Source organism: Anopheles darlingi, chromosome 2 (genome assembly GCF_943734745.1).
Source record: "Anopheles darlingi chromosome 2, idAnoDarlMG_H_01, whole genome shotgun sequence".
NCBI lineage: Eukaryota > Metazoa > Arthropoda > Insecta > Diptera > Culicidae > Anopheles > Anopheles darlingi.
Window position 1 is genome coordinate 54,976,540 of NC_064874.1, and position 24,551 is coordinate 55,001,090.

At 42.7% G+C, this 24,551-nt stretch overlaps 3 protein-coding genes across 10 annotated transcripts in view; 1 reads left to right on the forward strand and 2 right to left on the reverse strand.

The window, feature by feature from the left end:
- The window catches only part of LOC125948064 (probable serine/threonine-protein kinase DDB_G0267686), a 53,366-nt gene extending 51,496 nt beyond the window's left edge, over positions 1-1,870 (forward strand). For all 5 annotated transcript variants that reach the window (XM_049673729.1, XM_049673731.1, XM_049673730.1 and 2 more), the window contains exon 8: positions 114-1,870. In XM_049673729.1, coding sequence (XP_049529686.1) covers positions 114-371 — 258 coding nt within the window. In that variant the 3' untranslated portion in view covers positions 372-1,870. The remainder of the gene's footprint in view (positions 1-113) is intronic.
- A 5,054-nt stretch (positions 1,871-6,924) lies between these two features.
- Positions 6,925-14,791, reverse strand: LOC125948070 (uncharacterized). Of its 3 annotated transcripts, none has more exons than XM_049673748.1 (4): positions 14,638-14,791; positions 10,307-10,581; positions 8,373-8,506; positions 6,925-8,271 (listed from the first exon to the last, which is right to left on the reverse strand). In XM_049673748.1, the coding sequence occupies exons 2-4, from the start codon at positions 10,409-10,411 to the stop codon at positions 8,154-8,156; spliced, it is 357 nt and encodes a 118-aa protein (XP_049529705.1). In that variant the 5' UTR covers positions 10,412-10,581; positions 14,638-14,791; the 3' UTR covers positions 6,925-8,153. The 3 variants fall into 3 exon arrangements, with proteins under 3 accessions (XP_049529705.1, XP_049529704.1, XP_049529703.1); XM_049673747.1 differs by having other exon boundaries at positions 10,307-10,521; positions 14,607-14,791; XM_049673746.1 differs by having other exon boundaries at positions 14,607-14,791.
- Positions 14,792-18,369: 3,578 nt separating this feature from the next.
- LOC125948069 (uncharacterized) lies at positions 18,370-22,029 on the reverse strand. 2 transcript variants are annotated; one of them, XM_049673745.1, is made up of 4 exons: positions 21,340-22,029; positions 19,361-19,580; positions 19,131-19,225; positions 18,370-19,054 (listed from the first exon to the last, which is right to left on the reverse strand). In XM_049673745.1, exons 1-4 carry the CDS (start codon positions 21,499-21,501, stop codon positions 18,968-18,970), a joined length of 564 nt encoding a protein of 187 aa, XP_049529702.1. In that variant the 5' UTR covers positions 21,502-22,029; the 3' UTR covers positions 18,370-18,967. The 2 variants fall into 2 exon arrangements, with proteins under 2 accessions (XP_049529702.1, XP_049529700.1); XM_049673743.1 differs by having other exon boundaries at positions 19,131-19,228.
- Positions 22,030-24,551: the final 2,522 nt, after the last annotated feature.

Below are 24,551 nucleotides of genomic sequence, written 5' to 3' on the forward strand. Positions count from 1 at the left end.
CCTTGTATACATATTTCACATCGCGATGACTGATATCGTGCCCGACCGTCCCCGTTTCCTTCTGGTGTTTAACGTGTTTGTCTCTTTCTCTTGTCCTTTTTTTCGTGTTACAGAACTTTCGTGATCAAAGCATCGACGGGGCCGGATTACCGCTGCTGACGGAGGAACACCTGACGAACTCGCTCGGCATGAAGCTGGGACCGGCACTGAAGCTACGTTCGATGTTGGCCAAGAAATTGGGTGGTCCCTGTCCGTGCACGCTCTGCAGCGTTCCGACGCCACCAACACGAACCAACAGCAGTGGCAGCAGTAGCAGCAAAGGCGACACAACTCCCACCAATCGGCCACCGAGCAATGGTTCGATTGGCTAAATGGCCCCTCGGGGTGGGCGAGCGGAAGGCGGTCTGCAGCGGCGATCTGCTCCAAAGTAGAAGTGATCTGACCTCTCGTCTAGCCTTCTCTCCCCCTTTGCTCAACAGCTATCTGTAGCCATAGCTGTATTACTTCTCCTTCTCCACTCAACGCGTACTTAACTGCTTAGGCTTCCAGTTTTTTTTTACTTCTTTGCCACCAAACCTACTCCCTTTTCTCTTCCTCTTTTCCTCCTTTCAACCCTCACCTTCACCCTTTTCCACAATCAAGCCGGGACATGTACAATACTAGCGATTAAGTCACAATTTATATTTTTTAATGTGCACACAAACCGTGCAAAAACCGAGCTGCTCTAGATGGTGCGCTAGCTAGCTCCTAATACGCACCGATACCCAGCGATCGATCGACGCCCTTTGGGGCCGAAACTTGAGAAAAACTCCTTTTTTACACTCCCACACACACGGGCGCGCGCGCGATTACGGATATGTAATGCAACTCCTCTAGCCAAAGAAACGAACGCTGGGCACCTGCACCGCGGTGCCGGTCTTGTTTGCTAATGTTTTATGTTTTTTTTGTTTTTTTTCCGAATCCTTAATCTTTTGTGTGTGCGTACGTGTGTGTGTGTGTAACGCTAATCATTTTCCCGAGCCGAGAAATCGCGAAACTGGGGACACGCGGCTTATGGACATTCTCATCGGATAACAGAAAGGAGCAGCGGTAGGATCGTGAAAGTGGGTTCGAGACAATACTAGTTCCGCCTCTAGTTCCGGACCACCAGACAGGTTAGGTGCAGCTGAGGTTGCAGCGACTAACTCAAGCGTTTGTTAATTTGTCGTTATTTATTCTATTAGTTTATCAGTCGTCTAGACGCCGCCTCCCAATCAGTAGTCTGTTACGTTACTGGTAACTCGTTGACGTTTGACTCGTCGCAAGGTAAAAGACACGGCCCCAGGTGGTCACTAGGCGGACGGGATAGGGAAGGATCGAAGCCTCCCCCTTCCTCTCCCTTTTCCCCGTCATCGTTAGTCATCTCGATCGCTCGATGCGCGATCTTATTTCGAAGAATTCCACTAAAGTAAGGCAGGCAACTAAGGTATCGCTTCAATTCAAACGAAGAAAAGGATTTCATGGCAAATGGATTTCATTATTCGTCGGTTTCCCTGCATCGCAGCATCGCGGAACTAGTTTAACATTTCATCGCGTTCCGTATGAACACACGCTGCAGAGAAGAAACACACAGACACAGGCCAACATACAACAGCCTTTAAAAGTAAAACGGTAGGGATAGTTTATGAGTTATGCTATTTAAATATATCAGTATTTAAAATCGGCGGTAAGTTTAAGGAGAACATATTGTAAAGTTAGCGGGCAGTGTCGTAAGCCGTAGCCGCATGCATGCGAGTGTCCTGGGTACTGTGCAGTTCATCATCATGATAAGACGATGGTCAAAGATCGTAACGATATATAGAAAAATAAAGACATTTCAATGAAATCTAAGTAAACAGTAACAGCTGGCTTCATCCTTGTTTATTTATCTGTTTTGGTGCTGATTATACGTGGTTCTGCAGCGACAGCAATTGTGGAACGTAGTTTCCTTGGTAATAAAAATGGTAAAACGTGTGATAAGAAGTAAAATTGTGATCCGATCCGACGTTTCAGCTTTATCTTCATACTTTCGTTTCTACGATGATAAGTCCTTTCAATGCATGTCATGATCTTTCGTTCGCCAAGAGCTTCGCAGAATCTTGGCAACAAATACAATCTCTTTAGCTTCATAATTAACTGTTTAAGTAATTTTTTTCCTAAACGAGCCGTATGTTTAGAAATAGATTACTTAAACAGTTAATTATTCAGTTCCCGTTCATATATTTGAAAAACAAGATTATATTTCAATAATTAACGTGGAAATTGCATTTCACCGTATCGTTTAGGAAACAAACGCTCACATGCTCGTATAATCTACGACGCTGTTTGATCGAATGGCCAACTTGCTAGAATAGCTTATGCTAAACTGACTATTGTCTCATACATTGTCGGATCATGAATCGATCTAATGGTTTAATGGATGAGTGTTGAGAAAGGCTTTCCTCAGGTTCGTATATTAGTATTCCAGTAATTTAGGCTGTAAAAGGAGGAAAAGGATATGAGATCCAGAGTTAGTAGCGTCCTTCGCCTCCGTTCGAATGCCCGCCGGTGAATGACCAACGTTACGTTCCTTGTCTTCTTCGATAAGGATCCCAACCAGAACCATACAGGTAATCACAATAATGACTGCCAAGGATACGGTTCGGAATACTCCCGCAACCGTAATCCGATTAAATCCGTGGATGCGGTTTAGCTCGACGAGATTCCGCCCTGTCGAAAGAGCCTATGCCCATGCAGGACCCGCGTAACGTAGTACCGAAGAGATTACACTGGCTAGTAGGCTCCTTCTCGAGCAGCTGAAGCCGTCCGATCACCGATTTTAATGGATACCTGTTGGACGGCCTGCAGGTCACTAACAAGCATTACCTCAGCCGGAGAACATCACGTTCCAGAGTATTGGCCCTAGGACGGATCCTGGAAGCTTTCCTCTCACATTTGCTTCCGTATCCGGTGGCCTATCCGTGAATTCCCAAAAATGATTTCAACGTCAAACTAGGGGCATTGGTCGATTGCCCTGAGGAGGTGGCCAAAGTACAGGTTCTTCTCCTCCTCAGTTTTATCCTCGGTGGGGGCGTGTACGTTTATTAGGCTGCTATTGGAAAATCTGCCTCGCAAGCGTAGGATGCATAGCCTTTCATCAATAGCCCTGTGGTGTTCCGCGTGGCAGCTATAGTATATATCGTAGCGGGTGCTACCACGTCTGTTCCGAATACCACTATCTAGCCAGCGTATCTCTTGCAGTGCTACTAGGTCCATGTTTAGCTTGGCTAGTTCATCGTCCAATTGGTTCAAGGACTCCGGCAGACTACGTACGTTCCATGTGCCTAGCCTCATTGAGCCAGAATTTGTTGTCCTGGGGTGTTACGTTAAGTTGTCATCGTTCGTCCTAAGTCGGTTGGTCTCTTCTGTTGTAGTCTCAACCAAATGTTTTTTTACGGGGCCGAATGGGTAGCCCTGCGCTCAACCCCCTGTGACGTAGGAGGACCACGTGACCATTGTCCGGATTAACGTTCTAGTGGCTGATGAGATGAGAGAGACAGCCGCCCCTGACCTGGAGAACAGACGCTCCAAAAATGAAACCTGGTCTTAAAGCCCCCATGCTAGAGTGCCGCTGAAGAGAATTCTTCTCCAATGGGGGAAGAAGGGATAAGGTAGCTTTCTTTACGTTGGGGAACTGGTTGAGTGAGTTATTGAGCATAAATAAAAAGAGTATTAAAACACGTTTTTTGTTAAAATGAAACAATTCCAGCGGATTCCAACGCTTTCTTGCGAGACAGACAATTTTATTTGAAAAAGTGCCAGCGAAACGGTGGGCGCGAGGTGTGCTTCTAAGTGGCCAAAAAGTTCTGTAGTGAATTTCGAGCGAAAGGGCTTCGTCGTTTACATTACTGCGGTTTTGGGAGTCGGAGTTTGCAACTCGCATGCAACATGAGCTTTTTCGAATTTGAATCAATAACCGTTGTTGCGACGGGTTTTGTGGATATTTTTTTCGATCGATTTCTCTCTCTAACCAGCATCTCGACAAGATCACGGCCTGCAAGTAAGATTAGCTACCTTTTGAGCCTTTTGCGCTACCAACGGGAACGAACAAATTGCACTTAATTGGAACAGTTGAAATCCGTAACGTCCGCAGTACTGCCTACGAGGGATTAAGGATTGGAAGAACTGTCGCGATTGTGTAGCGTCCAGATCGTCCCAGTATTCAGTTGATTGGATGCTAATTGCACGTCTTTGCGTTAAGTTATTAAGTTTGTGCAAAACACTTCATGCACAAAGTTAGGAGTCCGTTTGGAGTCGATTTATGTGCATCAAGTGTGACTACCGACAGTTCCTTTTAGCTAAAATCATCAATCATGGATAGTAATAACATAAATGCATGAGAAGAAGACTAGTTTACAATGACCCTTTTAGATCGTGTTTCACCTCAACGTGCTTCATGAACTACAATATAATAGTAAACGATAAACTTTGGGGCCGTTTATAAATATTTATTTGTCTTCAAAGTGTGGTGCCGGTGTTATTCTGCTGCTTTTCCCCACCGTCGCTGATGGTGCCGGTGTTATTCTGCTGCTTTTCCCCACCGTCGCTGATGGTCCCGTCCTGTCGCGGCGGGAAGCATGTCAAACCGCATCTCTTTACGCGAGTGATCACCATGGAGCTAAGCTAAGTTTGACACCATGGAAGCGAACTTATATGAACATTCACATCGGCCGGTATAATTAGTATAATTTTCTCAATCAATAAATGCCTTGCATTAATAGTTCCCAAGAATATTTCCAGCACCACGAATAGACGAAACCAAGTGTTTGCCGACTCTGCCAAAGCGCTGATGAATTCGATGCACCAAGCATCATTTAGGCACACTTTTCAATCAACTTAGATTCAGCAGGCTTGTGTCACTAAAAACTGTTCCAGCTCCATGCCAGGACGGCCTTTTAGCCATAGTTTGGCCAACGGATCAAGAGCGAAACCGATACTTTTACAGCAAAGCGAAAAAATCATCTAGGCAGAAGGACGAAAATGAAGAAAGCCCCATTTTCTGTCGTTGGTAAGCTTTTTACAGCAGCACTAAGATACGTTAAGATCCTTAAAGGCGGAGGAGGATAGTTTAATAAAAAATGGATAAAAGTGAATATTTTCCTAAAACAAACAAACAAACAAAACAAGTTGAGCTTTTCTTTGGCCCAAATCAACCATAGCCACCTATTAAACCTTAGCCCAAATCAACCTTAGCCACCTGTAGGTTTAAAGCTACAAAGCGAATTACATTTGTTGTAAATCGGATCTTTAGAAGTATTTTCAGAAAAGTCTTCAACTTCTCCCAATAATAATGGACTACTTTCTCCACAAAGCATATACCTTTTTGGTTCAGCTGCCAGAATAGATATCACTAAAGTAAAATGCAAATAAATCATATCATCAGCCTATGGGTAAAAATAATAAGCAAAACGATGGGCTAAAAACCTATGGTTAGCTTCATTCGGTAGAAATAACTCTGTTGGTACTATATGCATTTTAAAAACCGTAAAATTAGTAAAATCCGCTTGCGGGATAACTTATCGGGAAAATATGTCAAACGATAAGAATGTAATAAATGAAAATCAACGCAATAATGTACTCGGCTCAGACCTGAAACATATTCGAACGGGCATTATTAGGCATGTATTTATGGAAAATCAATAAAGTCTACCAAGAGAAAAGGAATTAGTGGTAAAGCCAAAGTAGTTCTCGAAACCAAGAGATATTATAACAATTCTCGATTGGGTGAATATACTTGTGTTTTTCATATATGAATAAACTAATCAATTGAAACAAACCAAATGCAAATTTTCAGTACAATTGAAGGAGGATGGGTTTTAAACACTTTTGCATACTGATATCCGTGACAAAACTGTGTAAAAAATATCAACATTTAAAAACGAACTAAAGAAACGATCAAACAAAGAAAATGTATGTATGATGAACTTTCTCATAAAAAAATATCGCATATTCGAAAAATGTGAATCATTTGCAATATTCCAGCTGGGCGAGCTTTAAATTTATATTTTGCATTTTTCTAAACCTGAATAAATTAACCGAACCACCATATTCCAAATCGGTCAATAACATTCAAATAAGGATACAGGCTGTTCGCTTCTCAGCCTAGACGATACCGGTATGACAGAAGGGATATAAAGTGTGCAATAAATTTCCTCAAAACTAACCGTATGATTCTTAGGAAGTCAAGACTTCATCCTTTAACGCTCGTCCTATCATCCGTTCCATTTAGCAGAACGAGGACCAGATGAGTAAATATTTGCACCCAGTAGACACCATCTTCCGTCCATGGCTCGTGCCTTTCGCTCTGCACGGTATCATTGACTTGTTATCGCTTTGTTATCGTTGTCGGCACAAAAATTTCATCAACACGTGCTAGCATCACCTCGTAGAGCAGAGCATACCGACGATGGACAAGTGGGACGATGAAGGTACGATCCTTTGATATGTCCGGGCCTGCCAGCCTCACAGAAGGATCCGATTTTTTAATGCATCCTCCGTCCTTACTTCGTTCCTTTTTGCTTTGGTGACGCAGACGTCTTATACCATGAGGGCCATATGGAGCTGGCTTGATGAACGATATGTGTGTGTGAAAGCAGGCGCTCGGAATAAATTATGCATGTTATTCAGGTAGCGCGCAATACTGAAGGACCTGACCAAACACCAGCGCTAACGACATTTCTAAGTGAAGAAATGGATTAGAAAGCCACACCAGCCGAGTCCTGCTCTCGGCTCCGGGTCGCATAAAGTGACGCACTTTTCAAAAAAATACGATTTAGCGAGCAAACACGCAGTTCGAGAAACACTTTCTTTCGTTAATGAAAATCTTTGAAGCGAAATGAAATAAAACAGCAAGCACTTACGTTCGTCCTGTACCTCAAATCATAGCTCTCGTCTTTTTACAGCAGTTCTAGTTTATTGAGATTTACGATAAATATGTGTATTCAACACCTGATGTGCATTTACGTTCTGCAAGGGCGTAAACGTAAAAGGGGAATGTGTAGACGAATTCATAAGAGGATCGGTGTTAACCCCGTGGTCCGGTCATCGTGTATTCGTATGCATGTGTCTTTGCGTCAGCGTGATTACAACTTGTACGATTCTTTCTGCTGGACATCCGGTTTACCATTTCACGACACTCCATGTTCCGACCGGGCAATGTAACACGAGACCTTCCATCCGCCAATGATCATTCATGGAATTTTTGGGCAATCCATTTTCCTTCCTCACCGGCCACGGTCACGGTATCCTATTTGGAGTCGTCCGTTGAACGAACATCTTGTGTTCTCGTTAATCGGAGACACATCCCGATGGTCATACTGCCCAGTGCTTCCATTCGTCGAGAGGAGAACGAGGAGAACGGAACAGAACGATGTACGGACAAGCCGGAGCCGGGGAAGAGTGTTCCTTATTGGCTTTTGCTGGTTCGTCCGCCAAGCGGCTTCACAACTATTTAGTACATTGACTCATTGGGTAATTTGGGCTCACAGTCGTTCCACAGTGGGAACCATGGAACACTAGGGCTGCGGATAGGTTTATCTTCATGCTTCACTGCATACCGCACGGACCAAACGGACATCCCTTGGGTTAGCATCCCGTGGTATCATCTTCTTTTTCAGTAAAATATATATATATATATGTATATGTATTACACTATCAAACATTGCAAAAAACATGATCCCTGTCACATCGAGTAGATTAAGCAGCAACCGATACCGGGAGAAGACTAAACACGAGGGCGTTTCTAGTGGTTTTTTTTTGTGGTGATTTTTTTGGTTCCTTTTTTTCTCGCTTCATTTCGCGCTTTTGTGTGTATTTGTTGCTAATCCACAATGACGCCTTCTCGTGCCTCGTTGCAGTAACAATTAGGTTCGCTGCCAAGCGGCAAACGCCGCAGACAACGGCCGACGCGGTACGGTTTGTGTTTGCTGGGAATCTCGTTGACTCTCGTTCCGAGTGTCGGAGGTTTACAATGGTGGAATGTGAAGAAGGACTGGGCACGTGGGCACCTCGCAACCCCCCGGGTTTGTCGTAGTACTCTCTGATTACACTCTGAGACAACACAACCAGACACCAGAGGAGGGGAGGATGTTGGGTGCTTACTTCTTGAAGCAGGAGATGGGATTGAAGTAACACTGACGGTACCGAATCTGGCGTTTCATCTCCGGTGCCCGGTACAGTTGGTCCCAGCCACCACCACCACCACCGCTTATGGCACTGGAGACGGCAAAGTAAGGGCCAGGAGGAAGAAGCAGAAACAATAGGCCGTTAAGGAATCTTGCACGCCATTGGCACACTTAGGAAGTCGGGGAACTTACTTGCTCTGGGCGTACTGCGCCAGCAGCTGCAGTTGTAACGGATCCAAACCATAGTTGTCCAGCTGGTTCGATACGTACGAGTTGTAGTTTGTGTAGAGCTTCCTCAGTTCGTTGGGATTTATCTCGGGGAGATCCTGCGAGCCGACGATGTGCGCACGAGGGTGGTAGACAAAGATCGGAAAGTTTTAATATTTAATGCCTGCAAGAAACCGTCTCCGACGCTGTAGATGCTTGAAATGATGATGACGATGGCGGTAATGGTGGTGACGGTGGTGAGGGAAGATGCTTCCAAATCGAACTCATTTCTCTTGTCTCCAATTTTCCGATGCTGTCCGGAAGAGTCCGGAACCAGAGCTGATGGATTATGACGAAAGTTTCCAGTTGCTTCCGATGGAGTGGCGTCTTTAAGGTTGCTTTGCCATGCATTAATGCTGGAGTAGCATAATTTAGCTCAGAACATCAGAAAGGGGCATAATATGAATCCTTAAGATTCATCATTCTTCTGCTCCCTCGTCACTCCCACTCTCACATTTTAATTAGTTCCTGTACCGCCAGACTGTTGGCTTTTCGAGTCGTATCCATTACCGTGGATGACGACTACAAGTGGCAATAAATAGTTAAAAACATCTTTGACCTTTGCATGGGCCATTAAACATCTCGATTTTGATGTTTGGTTTCAGATACGGTTTAAATTTGTGTAGAATATTATAAGGTGCCTGACCACGATAGCCATTTTTAAAGTTAAGCAACTTTCTTTGGAACTTTCTTTGGATATTTCAGGCGCACAGCCACGATGGCAACTTTGTTGTGCATGACAAGCGTTTAAAGTGTGTTTACTCATCATAAATAAATAAATAAGAACTAATAGAGATTTTAACAACGATTTTGAATAATTTGGAACTGGTCAATTCCAAAGTTTATACAGTCGATGTGTGGATGGGGAGATTTTTACAGTTTTTATAGCGAATTTTCAACCAGCATCATGATATGAACATTTGAATTTGAAAGACCATTGTAACCATTCGTTTACTGTTCTTAACAGAAAGTTGCTATCATCGTTATGGGCCTATAGTCCACGTACCGCATATTTGCTCTGTTGCAGTTGTTTCTACGTTCACAATGTTAAATGAGGTGTAAAAGCAACAATTACTTTCAAAAGATAACGGATAATACCATTATGCGTCATAAAAGCTTCCGACAATCGCAAAGGATACCTTGCGACCAGAGCGACCTGTTGATCGTGCAAACGATGCACGTACCGGGAGAAAATGATTCTCATCGTCGACGGCACCAGAACCGAACGCCACCAAGGATCATAAACTTCTGGCATACGATGCTGCTAGCACGATAAATCAACCGAAGAAAACTGCTTCGCCATAAGCGAGTGGAGGAGCCGCCATGAGAAGTTCGTGTGGATGCTTTTGTGTGTAACCGCTTGACGGTCAATTTCCTTCTCCTTTCCATACTGATTGCTTGTTTATGTGCTCGGAATTTATGTTGACACCGGCACGTTACGGTCAACCAGCCACGCTGCATCCCCAGGCCCGACCCACCTAAGTGGCCGCAGCTCGTGGAATGCGTTTTTTTGCAAGCGACCCAAGAGTCCACTTGTTGCGCTTTACGTGTTTCGTACAAATGAGCAAACAAATGGGCAGCACAAAAGGCGAACAACAAGGCGATAAAAAGGCTAAAATTAACATCAACCAAATGGAAACACAACACCCGGGACGGGGTCAAAACAATGGGAAACATAGTGGAGATAGCAAACTGCAAATTGAAAACCAATACCATCAACAACACGCTCGCTTATGAAGTGCAACATCGTACAATTGGTCCTTCTTCCGGACATCCGCACGGCCGGTCGTGTGGTTTGGTTCGAGTGTCGGGCCAGGATAAGCACCCCACACACTCCGCACTAACCACAAGCAGCTTACCTGATTATCGATTGCATTTTGCGGTCGGCTGGTACCCTGCTTTACGACGCACAGCAGAGCCATGGCGAACAGGATCTGTCTCGAAAGCGTTACGGGAGCAGTCATCGTCGTCGGTCGTGGGGTGCTGCTTGCTGGTTTACTTCCGACCAAGATTTGATGCAGTTTGCTTACGGGTGCACTTTGGCGTGAGACCTTCAGGTGTTTGGTATTTCGCACTAGGGAGCGGTAGCAGGAGAGTTTGAAGTAATGTTTTCCCGATCGCCTCAGGTTAAAGGCTGGAAGGGAAACAAACCACACGGGCAGACTGTTATGAAAATGAAATACAATTATCTTCGACGGACATTGAAGGGAGAGGTATTAGAAGTGTTACAGTGTTGCACCGCGGATCGCGGATAGATCCAAGATTTCTGTAAAGGAAAAAGTTGAAGGCGAAGGCAGAAACATGCCTTTGGCTAAGATTATGAGATAAATTGATATTCAACCAACGGCCACCGATCATCGCGAGTAAGTTAAGATTAGTATTTGTCGAACGAAAGGCGCTGTTGATGGATCCGACGGGTTGTGAAACATCGATAGCAGCGATACCTTGGCTGTCAATAATAACGGAGCAAACGCAAAAGTTTCTTCTTTCGTGTTAAACAAATTGCACAGCTCTGTAAAACATTCATGGAAAGTAGAAGTGGCAGCATATGCCAAACATGTTTATGAACACGGGAAGGAAGGAAAACGATGCCATGTTAATGCACCGTTTCTTCACAAAAGCTGGGAGAAATTCAGCAAAATCGTTAAACATAAAAGACATAGTAATGAAAAATGTAAAAAACAAGGAATGACTACCTGAATAAGACAGTTTAGTAATATAAATCAGAAAAAAATATAAAAGATCCTTCCATTGTTGTTTCAAAATTCAACATACTATAACTTATTTTTACAAATACTTATGTAGAATGTCCGGTTTTTTATTTAGTATTTATCACAATCTTTCTTAGAAGTGGAATCAGTGGCTCTCTTAAATATATTTATTACATTTATGTTTATAAAATATTATCAAAGATGCAATATTATCGTTTGAATATATATGATGCTATATAAAATTCAGTGGAATCGCCATTTTGAATCAAGATGCAAAGTGGAAATCAAGATGGAAAAAGCTAAATGCTTATGTTGTTGATAAAATTTAAAATTTTTATAATCAGAGAAAATAATTAGAATATACTGCTGCCAAAGCTACCGCAAGTTTAGTTACATCAAAACGTGTACCAATCTTACCGTTCTTTGAGATTCTCATGCTCCTGACGGTGCTGTGGCCAGTGCAGTAGCTAAATATAGTCTCACTTAAAACAAACATTCTGCCAAAGACCATTCTCTGGGAGGCTCAAGCAACGCTTGAAACCCTAATTATATCCCACATGATATATATTCTAATTCCCCCTCCCCTTCCTCGCTGGTAACATTTGTACGGTCACAAAAGGTTGGACCTGTCCGATGAATAAGTGAAAGGGCAAAAAAAAAGCAAACGAAAAACGTGTCTCGAAAGCTAATATTTTTCTTTGGCAAAAATGCCACCGGTTACTTTCACATTGACGCGAAAAAGGATGATGGCCCATGGAACCTGGGCTTTCATCCCGTTTTCCAGGTTGCGGAGTCGCCCACTGTGTCGATTACAGAATCCGTTAACGGAGCCATTGCTGGTGGTGACAGTTCGATTGTACGACACATCATCGACACTGCATTGGGGTGGTTGGTACTGTGTTTTGTTTTCCACTTTTTTTGTCCATTATTTGGTTTTTATCGTTTTCTGCTGCTTGCATGGTTTCCGCCCTGCAGCCCACTTGGAATGCTAATTTCGATATGCTGCTAGTCCGTTGGCGTACGTAGGATATGCAAAAAGAAAAATGACGCCTATGGCCAGTTGCGTTGTTTTTCATTAATCACGGATGGCCGGCACGGATGGCGCCTCCATCGGAACCCGTTCGAATGTTGTACCAGCCACACACCGCAAGCGGTCAGTATAGCAGTGGTATCTGCGAATCAGCACGACGCCGGTTGCAATACCGGCAGCAGAAGCTATTTCAAACTCACCAAACCATGAAATGAAGGGTTCACTCTTTGTAAGCATAAAGGTTTTCTTCTGACGTTCTTTGGTTCGTACCAGAATCGTGTCAAACCCATGAACGGTATGTTAATTTGTGTGACAGTGCGCAGTGTGCTTGGGTGGAAGTTGATGAGGACCTTTATCTCGCAATTTAAACGCAGTAATTACTCCCGGTGCCCAACGAGGTGGAGGTAATTATTCCCAAGCGATACGGTACCTTGGGTGTCTTATATCCAGGAGCAAGAGCTTGTCGCCACCCCCGTCGTCTCGTTCTAAAGAACGCTGAGCTGAGATTGGACGTTAAATTGTACGTAATTCGTAACGGAAACTTTTCCGCTGTTGTCAATGACGATCTAATACGTGGTTTGGGAAATCAGAAAAAGCTCAAAATGCACAGAGCAACAGGCGCCATTACACGATAATTCTGTTAGATTACTCTCGAGAGAATCAGTAAACCATTACAGTTTGCCATGTGATAAGTAAAATCACCAATGATTGATGGTTCATTTTATTAGCATTAAAAAATCTCAATAGGTTTAAGTAATATGTTGAGACCAAAATAATTTGTCATGTATTGTTCGTTTCCTCGCTAGCATTCAAATCGAGTGTGGCGTAGAAAAATCATTTCAAGGGCAAAAATTTAGCTTTCTTGTGATCGTGATTCTATGAATGCAGTATCGAGAGAAAAGAGTGGCACAATATCGTGCTGGTATTAGCGACACGAGTCTGACACCCATTTCGGACTTTTCGGCTCGGTCAATCGTTAAAAACACAAATAAAACAAGCAACAATGCATGGGCGATATTTTCGCGTTATTAAAACCTGTTGATGGCTGTCGCCGTGATTGACGAGGGTAGGAAAGTATTTTCTGTCAAATTCAAATTTGCTATCTTTTCGGACAGAGAAAGGCAATGTAGGGTGAGGGAGTGAGGAGCATGTTTCCTCAAAATGACTGGCGATCAAACGTATGTGCTTGGCCTTTAACCAGGTAGTTGCCTGGCTTTGCAACTGCTTCATTATCGTAGGTTGTGATTTTCTTATCAAAAGAAAATGTGCCAAATGAAGGTGTCAGCTCATACATTTCTCCTGGAATTTTGTCACCAACCTGGGGCTCTGCATGCTATGTTGGAAGCTCGCAAGCCTTCCACCGTCGCTTGACGGAACCTCTGACGGTGGTTTCTTTGAAACAATAAGTTGGGGTGTCGTCCGTTTCTGCTAGGTTAATATTTTCTTTTCCGTCATATGATACGCTAATGCACACATGCTCTTGATTCGTTGTTGCGTTGTGTTGTACGCCAAAGGGTATTTAGAACGAGCGCGTGCAGTGCAGGGAATGGTTTCAGTGCTAGCCCGCTATGTTATATTTTCTGGCTGACTTTCTGTTTAGCTTTTTGGTAGTTAGAACATATTTAACGAATGTTAATATTTTGAGCATTTAGATTTGGTTGCTTGGTTTTTGGTTCATGTTTTTTAACAAATAATAGTACTATTGTTCAATTGAAATCTCATTGAATTTGAAAAAGTTATCATATTATAAAAAATAAAAAATATTCATAAACAATTCAAACACCCAGGAATAAGCGAAAAAATCTTTCACAATGAAATTCAAAGGTGTTTACAGATGCTTTGTATTTTTGCTTTCATTCAACATTTGTTTGTAAGGCCTAAATCTAATCTCTTATAGTCCTTATTTTAGCAGAAAGGCACTAGACTGTTCTGCAATGATTAAACTATGGTTTGTAGCGGTTGTTTCAATCCCGTGTTAGTTCCGATGTCCACTCTTTCTAACCACTCTTACTAACGGCCATTGAGGTCGTAAAAAGCCGGACATAAAACCGGGCCCATAATGCGTTTTAACGATTAACACATGAACCAAATCAATCAACTAGCCTTGCCATTTAGCACTAATACTTGAACTTCCGGCTTGTCCTTAATACCGTTTCATTGTTTCCCTTCGTTTAGGACGGTCGCAAAACGATGGGTTTTAATACGTATTTAATAGGGGAAAACCCCTTGCAATCGGATCAGTGAGCGTCGGGGACGAGGAAGGACGGCGGCAAAGGCGCGTCCAATACTGTGTTCCATTAATTGGAGACACCGACGTGTGACCTTACATCACTTATGCATCACGACCTCGTCTGGGTGTGAGAATCTAATCCGTTGCCGGCCCCTTCAGATCGTCCTTAGTATTCTCGGTTTACTCACGCTTACGTGTACCGGTGCGTCGATTCCGTACCGTTCTCGAGGTTGTTGTAGTGAATGAATGAGCCGCACTTGAATTCCGAAACAAAAGTACCACCTGGAGTCTCAGCTGCACCACTAATCACTGCGCCACTAAGAACCACCACTGCTGGCGAATGCTTCCGCGGCAACTGTTGCTGTGTCTCTAAGGCGAGCCTGTTGCGATATGAATGATCCGGAAGCGGCCGGTACAATATTTATACTCGAACTGGCGCGGCCCAAAGCCGAAAGCTCGGTCGGTGTAACTGTGTCTGTGTTGAGGCGCAGACCGTTCGCACGCAGCCCTCGATTGTTGCTCTCTGTTGCTCGTGCATTCTCCAGCTTTCGGTCTCACCTACTTTGCTCTGCGAGGACTCCGAACTAGGTAAGCGGTGGTGGCATCTCGCTTCTGTGCCAGTTCGGCATACCTTGGGTTAACAACGATCGTAAGGATTTGCTGGGACGCGCGCGTAAAAGCGTGTCCTTTTCCTTTTCCTCGACCGCTTCTTCAACAGAGGAGGATGATGCGTCTTTTTCTCACTTTTAGATGGTAGGCGTGTGGAGCCGTTCAAAGTGTCCATCAACAAGTGAGTCCAATGAAAAAAGACCTCTACGAGAGGCCTCGATAAGCAATGCTGTCATACGGGGCCTTGTGTGAAGGTAAGAAATTTCCTTTCCGTGGCATTACCATTGGTATGGCGGTGTTATGGACAATCCACCACAGCAATAACGTCTTCGTGATTCTCGCTGCTGGCTACCAATAACAGGTACACCAATGTGTTCAACAATGTATCGATAGTTTACCGGTTGATCAAGGTTTATACATTATCATCCGGAAATAGAATACTGGATTCGTTTTTCTATTTTGCTATTTTCAACTCGGGTAATGTAACTGCCATTTTTGACTTTTGCTAGTGACCCTCTGTTACACCCTACGCTCTCCGGATGCTAATCCATCCTAACCAACAAGGCATTAACCATGTTGGCGTTGTCTGTCATTATTTATCAAAACGACATCATAACGACGGACCTGTGAGAGAGGCCGTGCAAAAACACGACACATACACGCGCGATGAGCAAACAAATTAGCATGCAGATATGGTTGAACCCCACGGATCAAAGAAAACCGGCGGTGGCTGGAGTTGGTGTGACGTTTTGGGACAGGGAGCTGTGCCATCATCGGTGAAATTATCTTTAAAACTTCTCACGGGGCGTACGGGAGGTGAGCGTTGAAATATCATTAGCATCATCATCGCCAACCATCGCCCGACGATCTCTCAGCTCTGCTTCGCCGCGAAAACTCTGCAAATGTTTCTTGCACCCAGACCTTGATACCATTGCATTTACTGTCGGATCATTAGTTTGAGAAAAACCGAAAATGTGCCAAGCAACTCTTCAACCTGCTTCTTCGGGGTCGTACGGCCTTGTTGTTGTTTATCAGTTGCCGTGCATGGGTGACATTCGACAAGAAATGCAAGAAACGTGACTTTGAATTTTGTGCAACCATTCAATCATGGAAGTCAATCGCTGGTCGATGGTGGAAACATTGCGATGACTTGAAATTTTCAAGATTATGCTGCTGATATTTAGATTAATGCTGTCCCAAGCCCGGATGTCCCGGGACCCTGGATGCTGATAGGGACTGCCTGGTGCAAATGCAGAGTCAATACATACAACCTGACTTTACATTGCCCTGATTGCTCGCGGTGGTCCTATTGTTGCCGATGTCGTAGTACAGGATACAATCGAGTTAGTTGGAATGAAATGACATAATTTCCCCAGGCCGAAAGTGATGACTCTCAGCTTTCTAGGATTTTAACACTCCGAACCGAATGCCCAGCGGCCGTTAAACGATCAATTTTAGAATGTCGATGGCGTCGTCTCGACATCGGTCCTGCATCGTCTATGAACCCCGCTTTTATTGGATAATGAATAAGAAACATAACTCTTTCATTATCCCAGCCACGCCGCCGGTCGTTTGAAGCCAGCAGCAGCAAATGGAAGCAAACGGAGAGAAAAAGGCCCCGATTTCCCGATTTTTGTCGTCGATATTCGCCATTGCACAGACTAATTGTCTGGGCGAACGGATGTACTGCAACCCACCAGACACCCCGCGTGACGTGGGTTTTCGGGGAAAGAATTAATCACCTATCTAATCTTACACCAATTTTCGTTACAACCGATACCGTCACGGCCAGCCGGGTGGCCGTTATATGTTCAGTGTGACAGTGCAGAGGACATTCTGGGAGATTTTCCCAGTGCTGGCAGCGGGCTATATGAGACACCAGTTAATTAATACGCAACGATAATTTATGTAGCCGCCAGCGTGCTGCTGCTTCAGGTATTATCATCGATCAAATGCTTTCGTCAATCCTAGGTGCTTATCGTTCAAATCTTCGTGCCCTGGTCGGGTGGGCGTACGGATGTTATCTTATTTTACAATCCCCTACTATCTGCTGGTGGCGCCTAGATGAGTCGCTAGCCATTGCCGACTCATCATGTACGAGCTCTTCACTTTCGCGCAGCGCAATGTTAGGGTGACGAACGAAGATGCTTTGTGTGTTTGGCATCACTTCCTCTTTGGCTCGCATTTTTGATATACTTGTCGATGTTGATGAATTGGATTTATCCCGAAACAACTATCCAATCGTATGGCAGACATCAACAGAACTACACCAAGCCAGCCTTCAGTTGGAAGGGCGGCACTGGAAGAGCTGTTTACGTAAAACAAATTGCTAATCAACGCATTACACAACGGACCGGATTCCCAATTGGACATGAGAGAAATGAGCAAAGTGCTCAAGGCTCGCTGGACAGGACTACATCAAACGAATACTGACGCAAGAAGGTACCACCAGCTGGTTGAAATTCTATCTTTCACTTATGTAGCGCTTCACCATTCCACACAAACCGGCCCGATATAGGAACCGTTCGTCATCAGCGGTACCTCGTTCGATGTATTGAATTGAGCCAGTCGAGCAATTCGCTCCATGGTAACAGCATGATGTGGCACAAACGTTTGAGTTAGCGATTCAAAAAGGGTCCCTACGATAGGTTATCCCTCGAGCCTCAACCGGAGATTGTGGAAAATGCAGGTTTTGCGTTGTTTGATAATTGAATTTTCTGAAATTTACTGGTCACAGTTTTGACAAAAACAATCTGGTATCTGGGGTGGATCTGGAATTTGAGCTCTACACGCGCTTCATTCGGATCGCTATTATTTTTAAGTCTAAATGTTACCGCCATGGCCGATGGCGGTCACGAGTTTTGCGAATTGTAATTGAGAAGTGAAAAGGATGAGGAACAAAACGCCCAAATCAGGCGAATCGTCTATAGTCAATATCACTATGTCCCGAGGCGTCAAGCGGGTTTATTTTACAGCAAATCGCATTGCAAAGATCTGCCATTCGTTGGAGAAGGAAACGGCCGGGGTGCTAGATGTAACAGCACGGAAACCAACGGAACAACACAGCAGAGTTCGATGTGCGGAAGAAGGATTCAAAGCTTTCCAAAGCTTCCGACTATTATGGAAGCTTTTTGCAACAAAATGCAGGCAACATAATCCAAAAAGTTGCATGAAAAAGTATTGCATAGTGTTTGCTTGTATAGCATAAACCAAGGTATCTAAATAAAATCTAAATAAAAAAAACCATGCGTCTCCATTATGGGCTGTTGAGGAAATCAACTTCTACCACGATGACATATTTATTATATATATAGTACAGCAGAAAGATAGAACAATGTGCATGGAATACATGAAATACGAGTTGCCTTTTCTGAGCATTTAAATTTTAGAAGGAGAGTTGTGGGTTTTCAATTTTGCTACAAGCTCAAAGCCTAGTAACTTATTTTAATGGAACTGAGTTAACTCTGAAATAGTAATCATAACACGCATATTAGAAGACATAAAGGAAAACCAATTTTATTGAAAACAAAAGTCAGAAAAACTCAAAACAAGTTTGTAGCTATTGTCATCATAAAAACATACTGATTGATTTTCAGAATTCCCGTGTTGTTTTATACATTTTAATTGTGTTATTTTATAGAATCGTAGCCGAATAATCAGCAGTAGATATCTCCATCATACAGCCATATAGATAGTCTCATATCCACAGTATTTCCCTGGTAATAAGAACTTTGTTTTTAAATACATAGACTCGATCGAGACGGGGTCTAAACGTGGTTATTTCGAAAGACCTCGCTTTGTCTGATTCCATTGCTTGCCTACTTGTATATAATAATCACCATCCAGCAATGTTCAGTGGCTGCTCCTTGATCTTCTGGCATAGATCGTCAGTTATAACATAGTTTACAACGATCTCTTCTTCGTTCTTCGGTGATCTATTCTAAAAACAACTGACCGCATTGAAATAACACTTCCAGTATCTACCCTTTTTGGTCTTATCATCCGTGCCTCTGGTTTGAATGTCCATCTGTAAGAAAATGAACGATTGTTAGTAGCCGTCATTAAGCATCAAATAGCATTTCGATTAGAACGCCGTGGCTTACCATCTCATCCAGCAGCTCCTTCCGTGTCTCAATATCGTCAATCTCATCCGGAATGATGTTGGCGACCCTGTCTTCTGCGTCGGAATCTGCATCCGCTTCTTCGGATGAATGGGGAAGAAAATACAAAGCAGATGATGGTTCAATCGCAGTACGTTAAGAAGAAGAATGATTGAAAACCTTTAGCTAGTGACCCATAGTGGTGGGCCGCGAGCCAATGATGCTCAATTTACCGGCGTAATAGCTTTTCATCAGTTGCTCCGTTTTGCTCGCGGATGTTGGTATTTTGGCCGGTATCAGTGCAACCGTGGGCTTTCCAACGTAACGACCATCCCGATACACCTTGTTGATAGGGCGAACACCACCATCCTCGCCATCGCCTTTCTCCAGCGCATGGTGCAATGCTACCATTAAACGGTCGAGAAGCATCGCAGCGCGCTTCGGTACTACCATCTGGAAACGATAGTTTAAGCCGCAGTTAGATTGAGGTCTCACAGTTTGAAATCCTTAGTTTATTGAAAGTTTTCCGTAACTAAAGAATGCTGATCAGTGGCAGCAGACTCGTTGCGTCTGTTGTTACTGATCATACAAATATTGCGAATATTTATTTGTTTTGTAATTTGTTCTCAAGTGTAGGCCTCATGTAATCATATCTCCTATTAAAGAATGTTTTTTACAATGATTCGCTTTAGCAAATGAAACGTTTCCCGTACTTTTAAACATTCTTATTCCCTTCTTATTCGTACTTTTAAACATTCTCATTCCCGTACATTTGAACATTAAAAATGATTAATATTCATTTCGTTGCTGCTAACAATATATAAGAACTTCGGTGAGCCCAACGACGATCCGAACCACGAAAGTTTATTATAGAATCAGCTGTGCGATATCACGATAATCATAAACCTAATTACCGATTCTGCCCAAAGCGTTCCAACATCCAGCCGTCATAGTGTATGGAAACGACTAAATTTGGCTGAAGCGTCCAAATTTCAAAAATAGTATCATAGGTTGACGGTACGAATCGATTCAATTTGTTTGGGAATATCATAACAGCAACCACAGCATTCGATAGAAGACATGTAACGTGTTAAATCACGAATTATCACTACATATGACGAAAACAACGTACAGGATTGTTGTTGAGTCTATGCAAACAATATATTTTAAATTGGTAATCATTATTATTAAATTAAGTTATGCCTAAATGACATTTAAAAAACAAAGACTGGTGACTGCTAAAACATGTATGTGAAATAACAGAAAAGTCTACGGATATCGTCTTTACAATAGAATTCGCAGAAATCAAAATACACAACTACTACTTGATTTGGAAGATTAGGATTGAAAAATATGAAAATTTATCCTTAACTAATAATATATAGTTGTAATAGTGGTATATAGAAGAAGCGAAAAGAAACAAACAGACGAAGTGATCTAGATTTCAAAAGCCTTAAAAAAGACAATGACGTGACAATAACACTACACATACCATAACATGCAACTGCTTCATGGAAGATTAGTAGAATATAAAAAACGTAACTTTATGTAAATCTAATGGCATCGATTAAAAATACCAGAATAGTTTGCTTCCCCCTTTTAACCATCCTTAAGCATTTAAATGTTATGGAATAAACGGAAATTAACACATTTTGGCAAAAGTAATCTCAACCGTAGCAATGTTTTTTCAATAGCAGCACATAATTGGGGTTATTAAATAATAGAACAAGAATAGATAAACGATTGCATATTTACTCCACGGTGATTATTTTCTACTGTGCTATTAGTACAACAGCGGATAACGACAATTAAGAAAATTTCCTAGTTATGATACAGTTGCAAACTATTATACTAACTAAGTTTTTCGACCAATTCAACTGATTTCAATAATAGGACCAGATTGGATCAGTACCACTGACATAAACGTTGTGGGGTTCCATTTTGCATGATAAAATACATTCGTGCAGCAGATTGGAGTACCATTGAAATAGCTGAAATAGCATTGCAAGCTGAATAAGTTAAAGTTTTTTTTAATACTTCTATTACTTTCTTTCTTCTTTTACTTCTGTGGCATTAAATATTGTTAGCGATGGGAGCAATATATCTACATGCACATAATGGAATTTCAATTTGATTCTAAATCATATTTGACAAAGTGATCAACTCAAAATATGTTGGACAGCCATTAACTTTATACAGTTTACGATCTTACCGGATAGTCGTCGTAGTTCACCTCTGCAAACTTGGTCAACTCGTCGGTTTTGCTCATCTTCGCCGGTGGAACTATGGCTTTATAGCTGGATAGCTTACACCAGACATATCGTGTTTCGATCAGAACCAAACAGACCGTGATCTGCAAAAGAGCTCGACGCATTTTCTTTGGGAATTGCGAAAGCGATCTTCCTGTAGATGTTTCACGTTTCACGTGCGTCAAGGATTGATGGAGTAACTATTTACACTGCTGCAGTGCAGTCAATCGCTACCCCCGAGAACCCAGTTCCGTTAATTCGAATATCGTTTAACCGCGGGCAGGTGCGAAGGGGTTTCAGTACAACTGCAATCACGCCACCAGCACGCCGTTCTATTGTGGCCGCGAAGCTATCAATTATTCACGTTTGCATCCATCATAAGCTCAGGTTTTTTGCACGAATCCTATCAGCTGCCGAGGATCTCGCTGCACCTGTCTTTTTGATGAGCAGTTACGCGCCCAGCAAAGTTCGCGATGTTCGAAAGGTTATTTTTCTCTTCTGATCTATGTTTGGTTACTGAAACTTTCCACTTTTCACGCGCTTTGACGGTTGTACTCAGCACTCTATCCTCAATTGTTTTCCGACAAATGATAGCAAAAGGATCGTCGCTGGGAATTATCACTAGACGACTACGGAGTTTCGTCCGAGCTCGATCATTCAACAAACGAATCTAACGCTTCGTAGCCAACACTCGTGCTCTTATATAGACTGAAGGTGCCTGGGAAGCATGCTTTCGTCGAACGCTAGCGCCATCATCTTCAGTTCGGTTGTCGTCCCACGCACACTTTCACCTGTTGATTGTTGTGCGTTAGCAAGATATACTACGCTATGACTAGTAACTGACGCCGGTGTATTAGTAACACAACGTGTAGTGCATATCGCGCTGCTTACAAGAAACTACTTACAATAAGGAAGGGATTGTTTAAACATTTTTACAAATAAATAATGATTCTTGAGACTTTTTTGGAAATAATTCTGTTTATTGATTCAACCTGTTGCTGTTACCACAGGATTTGATGTAGAAAGCACACTGCATCCTGGACGAAGAAGCAACGGAATGCTGCGGTTGGCAAGACATACTTGCGGAGCAGATGGAGCGCGGTTGGTCTTTTGAGATTCTAAGGCTAGAGCAAACATGAAAGGATTTGGTCAGCAGCAAATTAATTATTCAACAATACGCCTTAAATATTCAGAAACGAACTTTGATTTCCGTTGATGATACTGCTCTCGAGGGCATTTACTTCAATACCATTTCTACGATTTTCTACCGATTGTATTTCGAATGGCTAGTGTGGAAGAATGGTCTCCAAATAATAAAGCACGTGCCAGTGTGGTTGCGATGCTTTAAAGATGCCCATACAACTACCACAATCTAAAATTCTTTCTCCAAAAATCCCCTTTGATATAGCGGATCTTCATTCTTCGTTAGAAATGTATGCCATTGCCAAGCGCAGCATGACCATAAGTAAGTCAATGTCAGGCGCAACAATCGTTTAGTAGAGTCTCGCCAAATTTTCGATCCCCTTGGGTAGTATCGGGCACCAAATTGATATCCCCAAAAAAACCGTATGCATCAAGTATGGGGTCATTGATCAGCGCTAAAGCTAGAAAAACCGAAATGCATCAGCGGCTGCCTGGAATAAGCTAAAACCCGCTGCGAGCTGCATGTTACAGTCCGGTAAGTGGCTTGCATCCTGCTGAGGTGAACATGAAACGGCTTTCAACGCTCGGAGGAGCTTGACGAACGCATATGCCAGCGCCCTGCTTCCGTTATTACGCAGAGAACTGATGGATCAGAACTAACGTTACCTTAAACGAAAGAGTACGGGTAGGTTGGCACATAATACGTCTTCACTTCAGACGGAGAAGAAATGATTTTGATGGAAAAAATGTACAAATCTACAATGAGAAAAAAGACATGACGTTTTCTCATGCACCATTGGACTGCTGTCTAGTATTTGCTCCTGTCTTCCACTGTGAATGACGGTGTGTCAAATGGCAAACGCCCATTCCATCGGAGGTACTATTTCAAAAATAGTACTAGCATAGCAGGTACCATTTCTCTCCTCTCATTGCCTTTTTGCTTTGCAATGATAATCACGTGGCTTCTGTAGTGAAAAGGCTGGAGTAACATTGAAACAATACACCAAAATAAAGCACATGTTCCGTTGGTGTGACAAATTCCATATCTGGTACAACCGACACATGTCCTCAGCATCTGTACTGGATCTTTACATTTAATCACCCTTCTCGCAGAACGCTTTTATGATGGCACTAAAGTATAAATGTTAGCGTTTTTCAATTACATTGACAATAGGACAAACATAAGCCACGGGTTAACTGCTATCATTTTGGAATGACACATTCGAAAAGCTGGTGAATGATGAATCCAATAAAAAAGATTAATTGCAGCGCTTGTCATGATTATGAAAGATTGCCAATAACTGCCCCTTTTATCCATTTTGTCGCCATAGGTTTTTATTTGATACTCGTAACATAAATTTTAAGATATCATGTATTCTATTTAATTTAAACTTTCTGGTACGCAGTACGACAACACGATGCCTATAAATGCCATTTGAAAATCCTTTTTATAATCGTAACTACTTTTCAGGATGAGTGGCAATTAAGAAATGATGCTGTCAGAACTGGTACTGGTACTGATACAGAAGCGAAGAGCTGGATTGCAGGTCCACTCGATCGTTACTAATCTACAAGAAAGCTATCAATCTTAATGCCATTTGATCCTCTCGAAATACCTCGTCCATGATCAACTACGCGTTTTTTAACATACGCCATAGTTATCGCTTGTCGCGTCATCTCAAAAGACGAATCGTGCCCCCGGAATTCAATTGTGCACTATTCAGATTAATCATCCACCATGGTCTCCACTCTAGCAATATCAGCTTGAAGACCAAACAGCAGCTTCGTCGCTAATCGTAACGAGAACTTTGTGTCCAGAGTACTTTATGTTTCCAGGACAGCGGTGGAGAATCTCCAGATATGGTAAACCTCCAGAATCCTACGAGAATTCATGACCTAGGATCACCAATGCCTAGTAGATGTCTATATACTCATGTTAACTATCGGCCATCCTGGATGATAAGTCGGTTCCTCTTTTCTTCTCGCAAATCAAACAGGATTTGTTGGATGATCTTCATTCAAAGGACGAGTT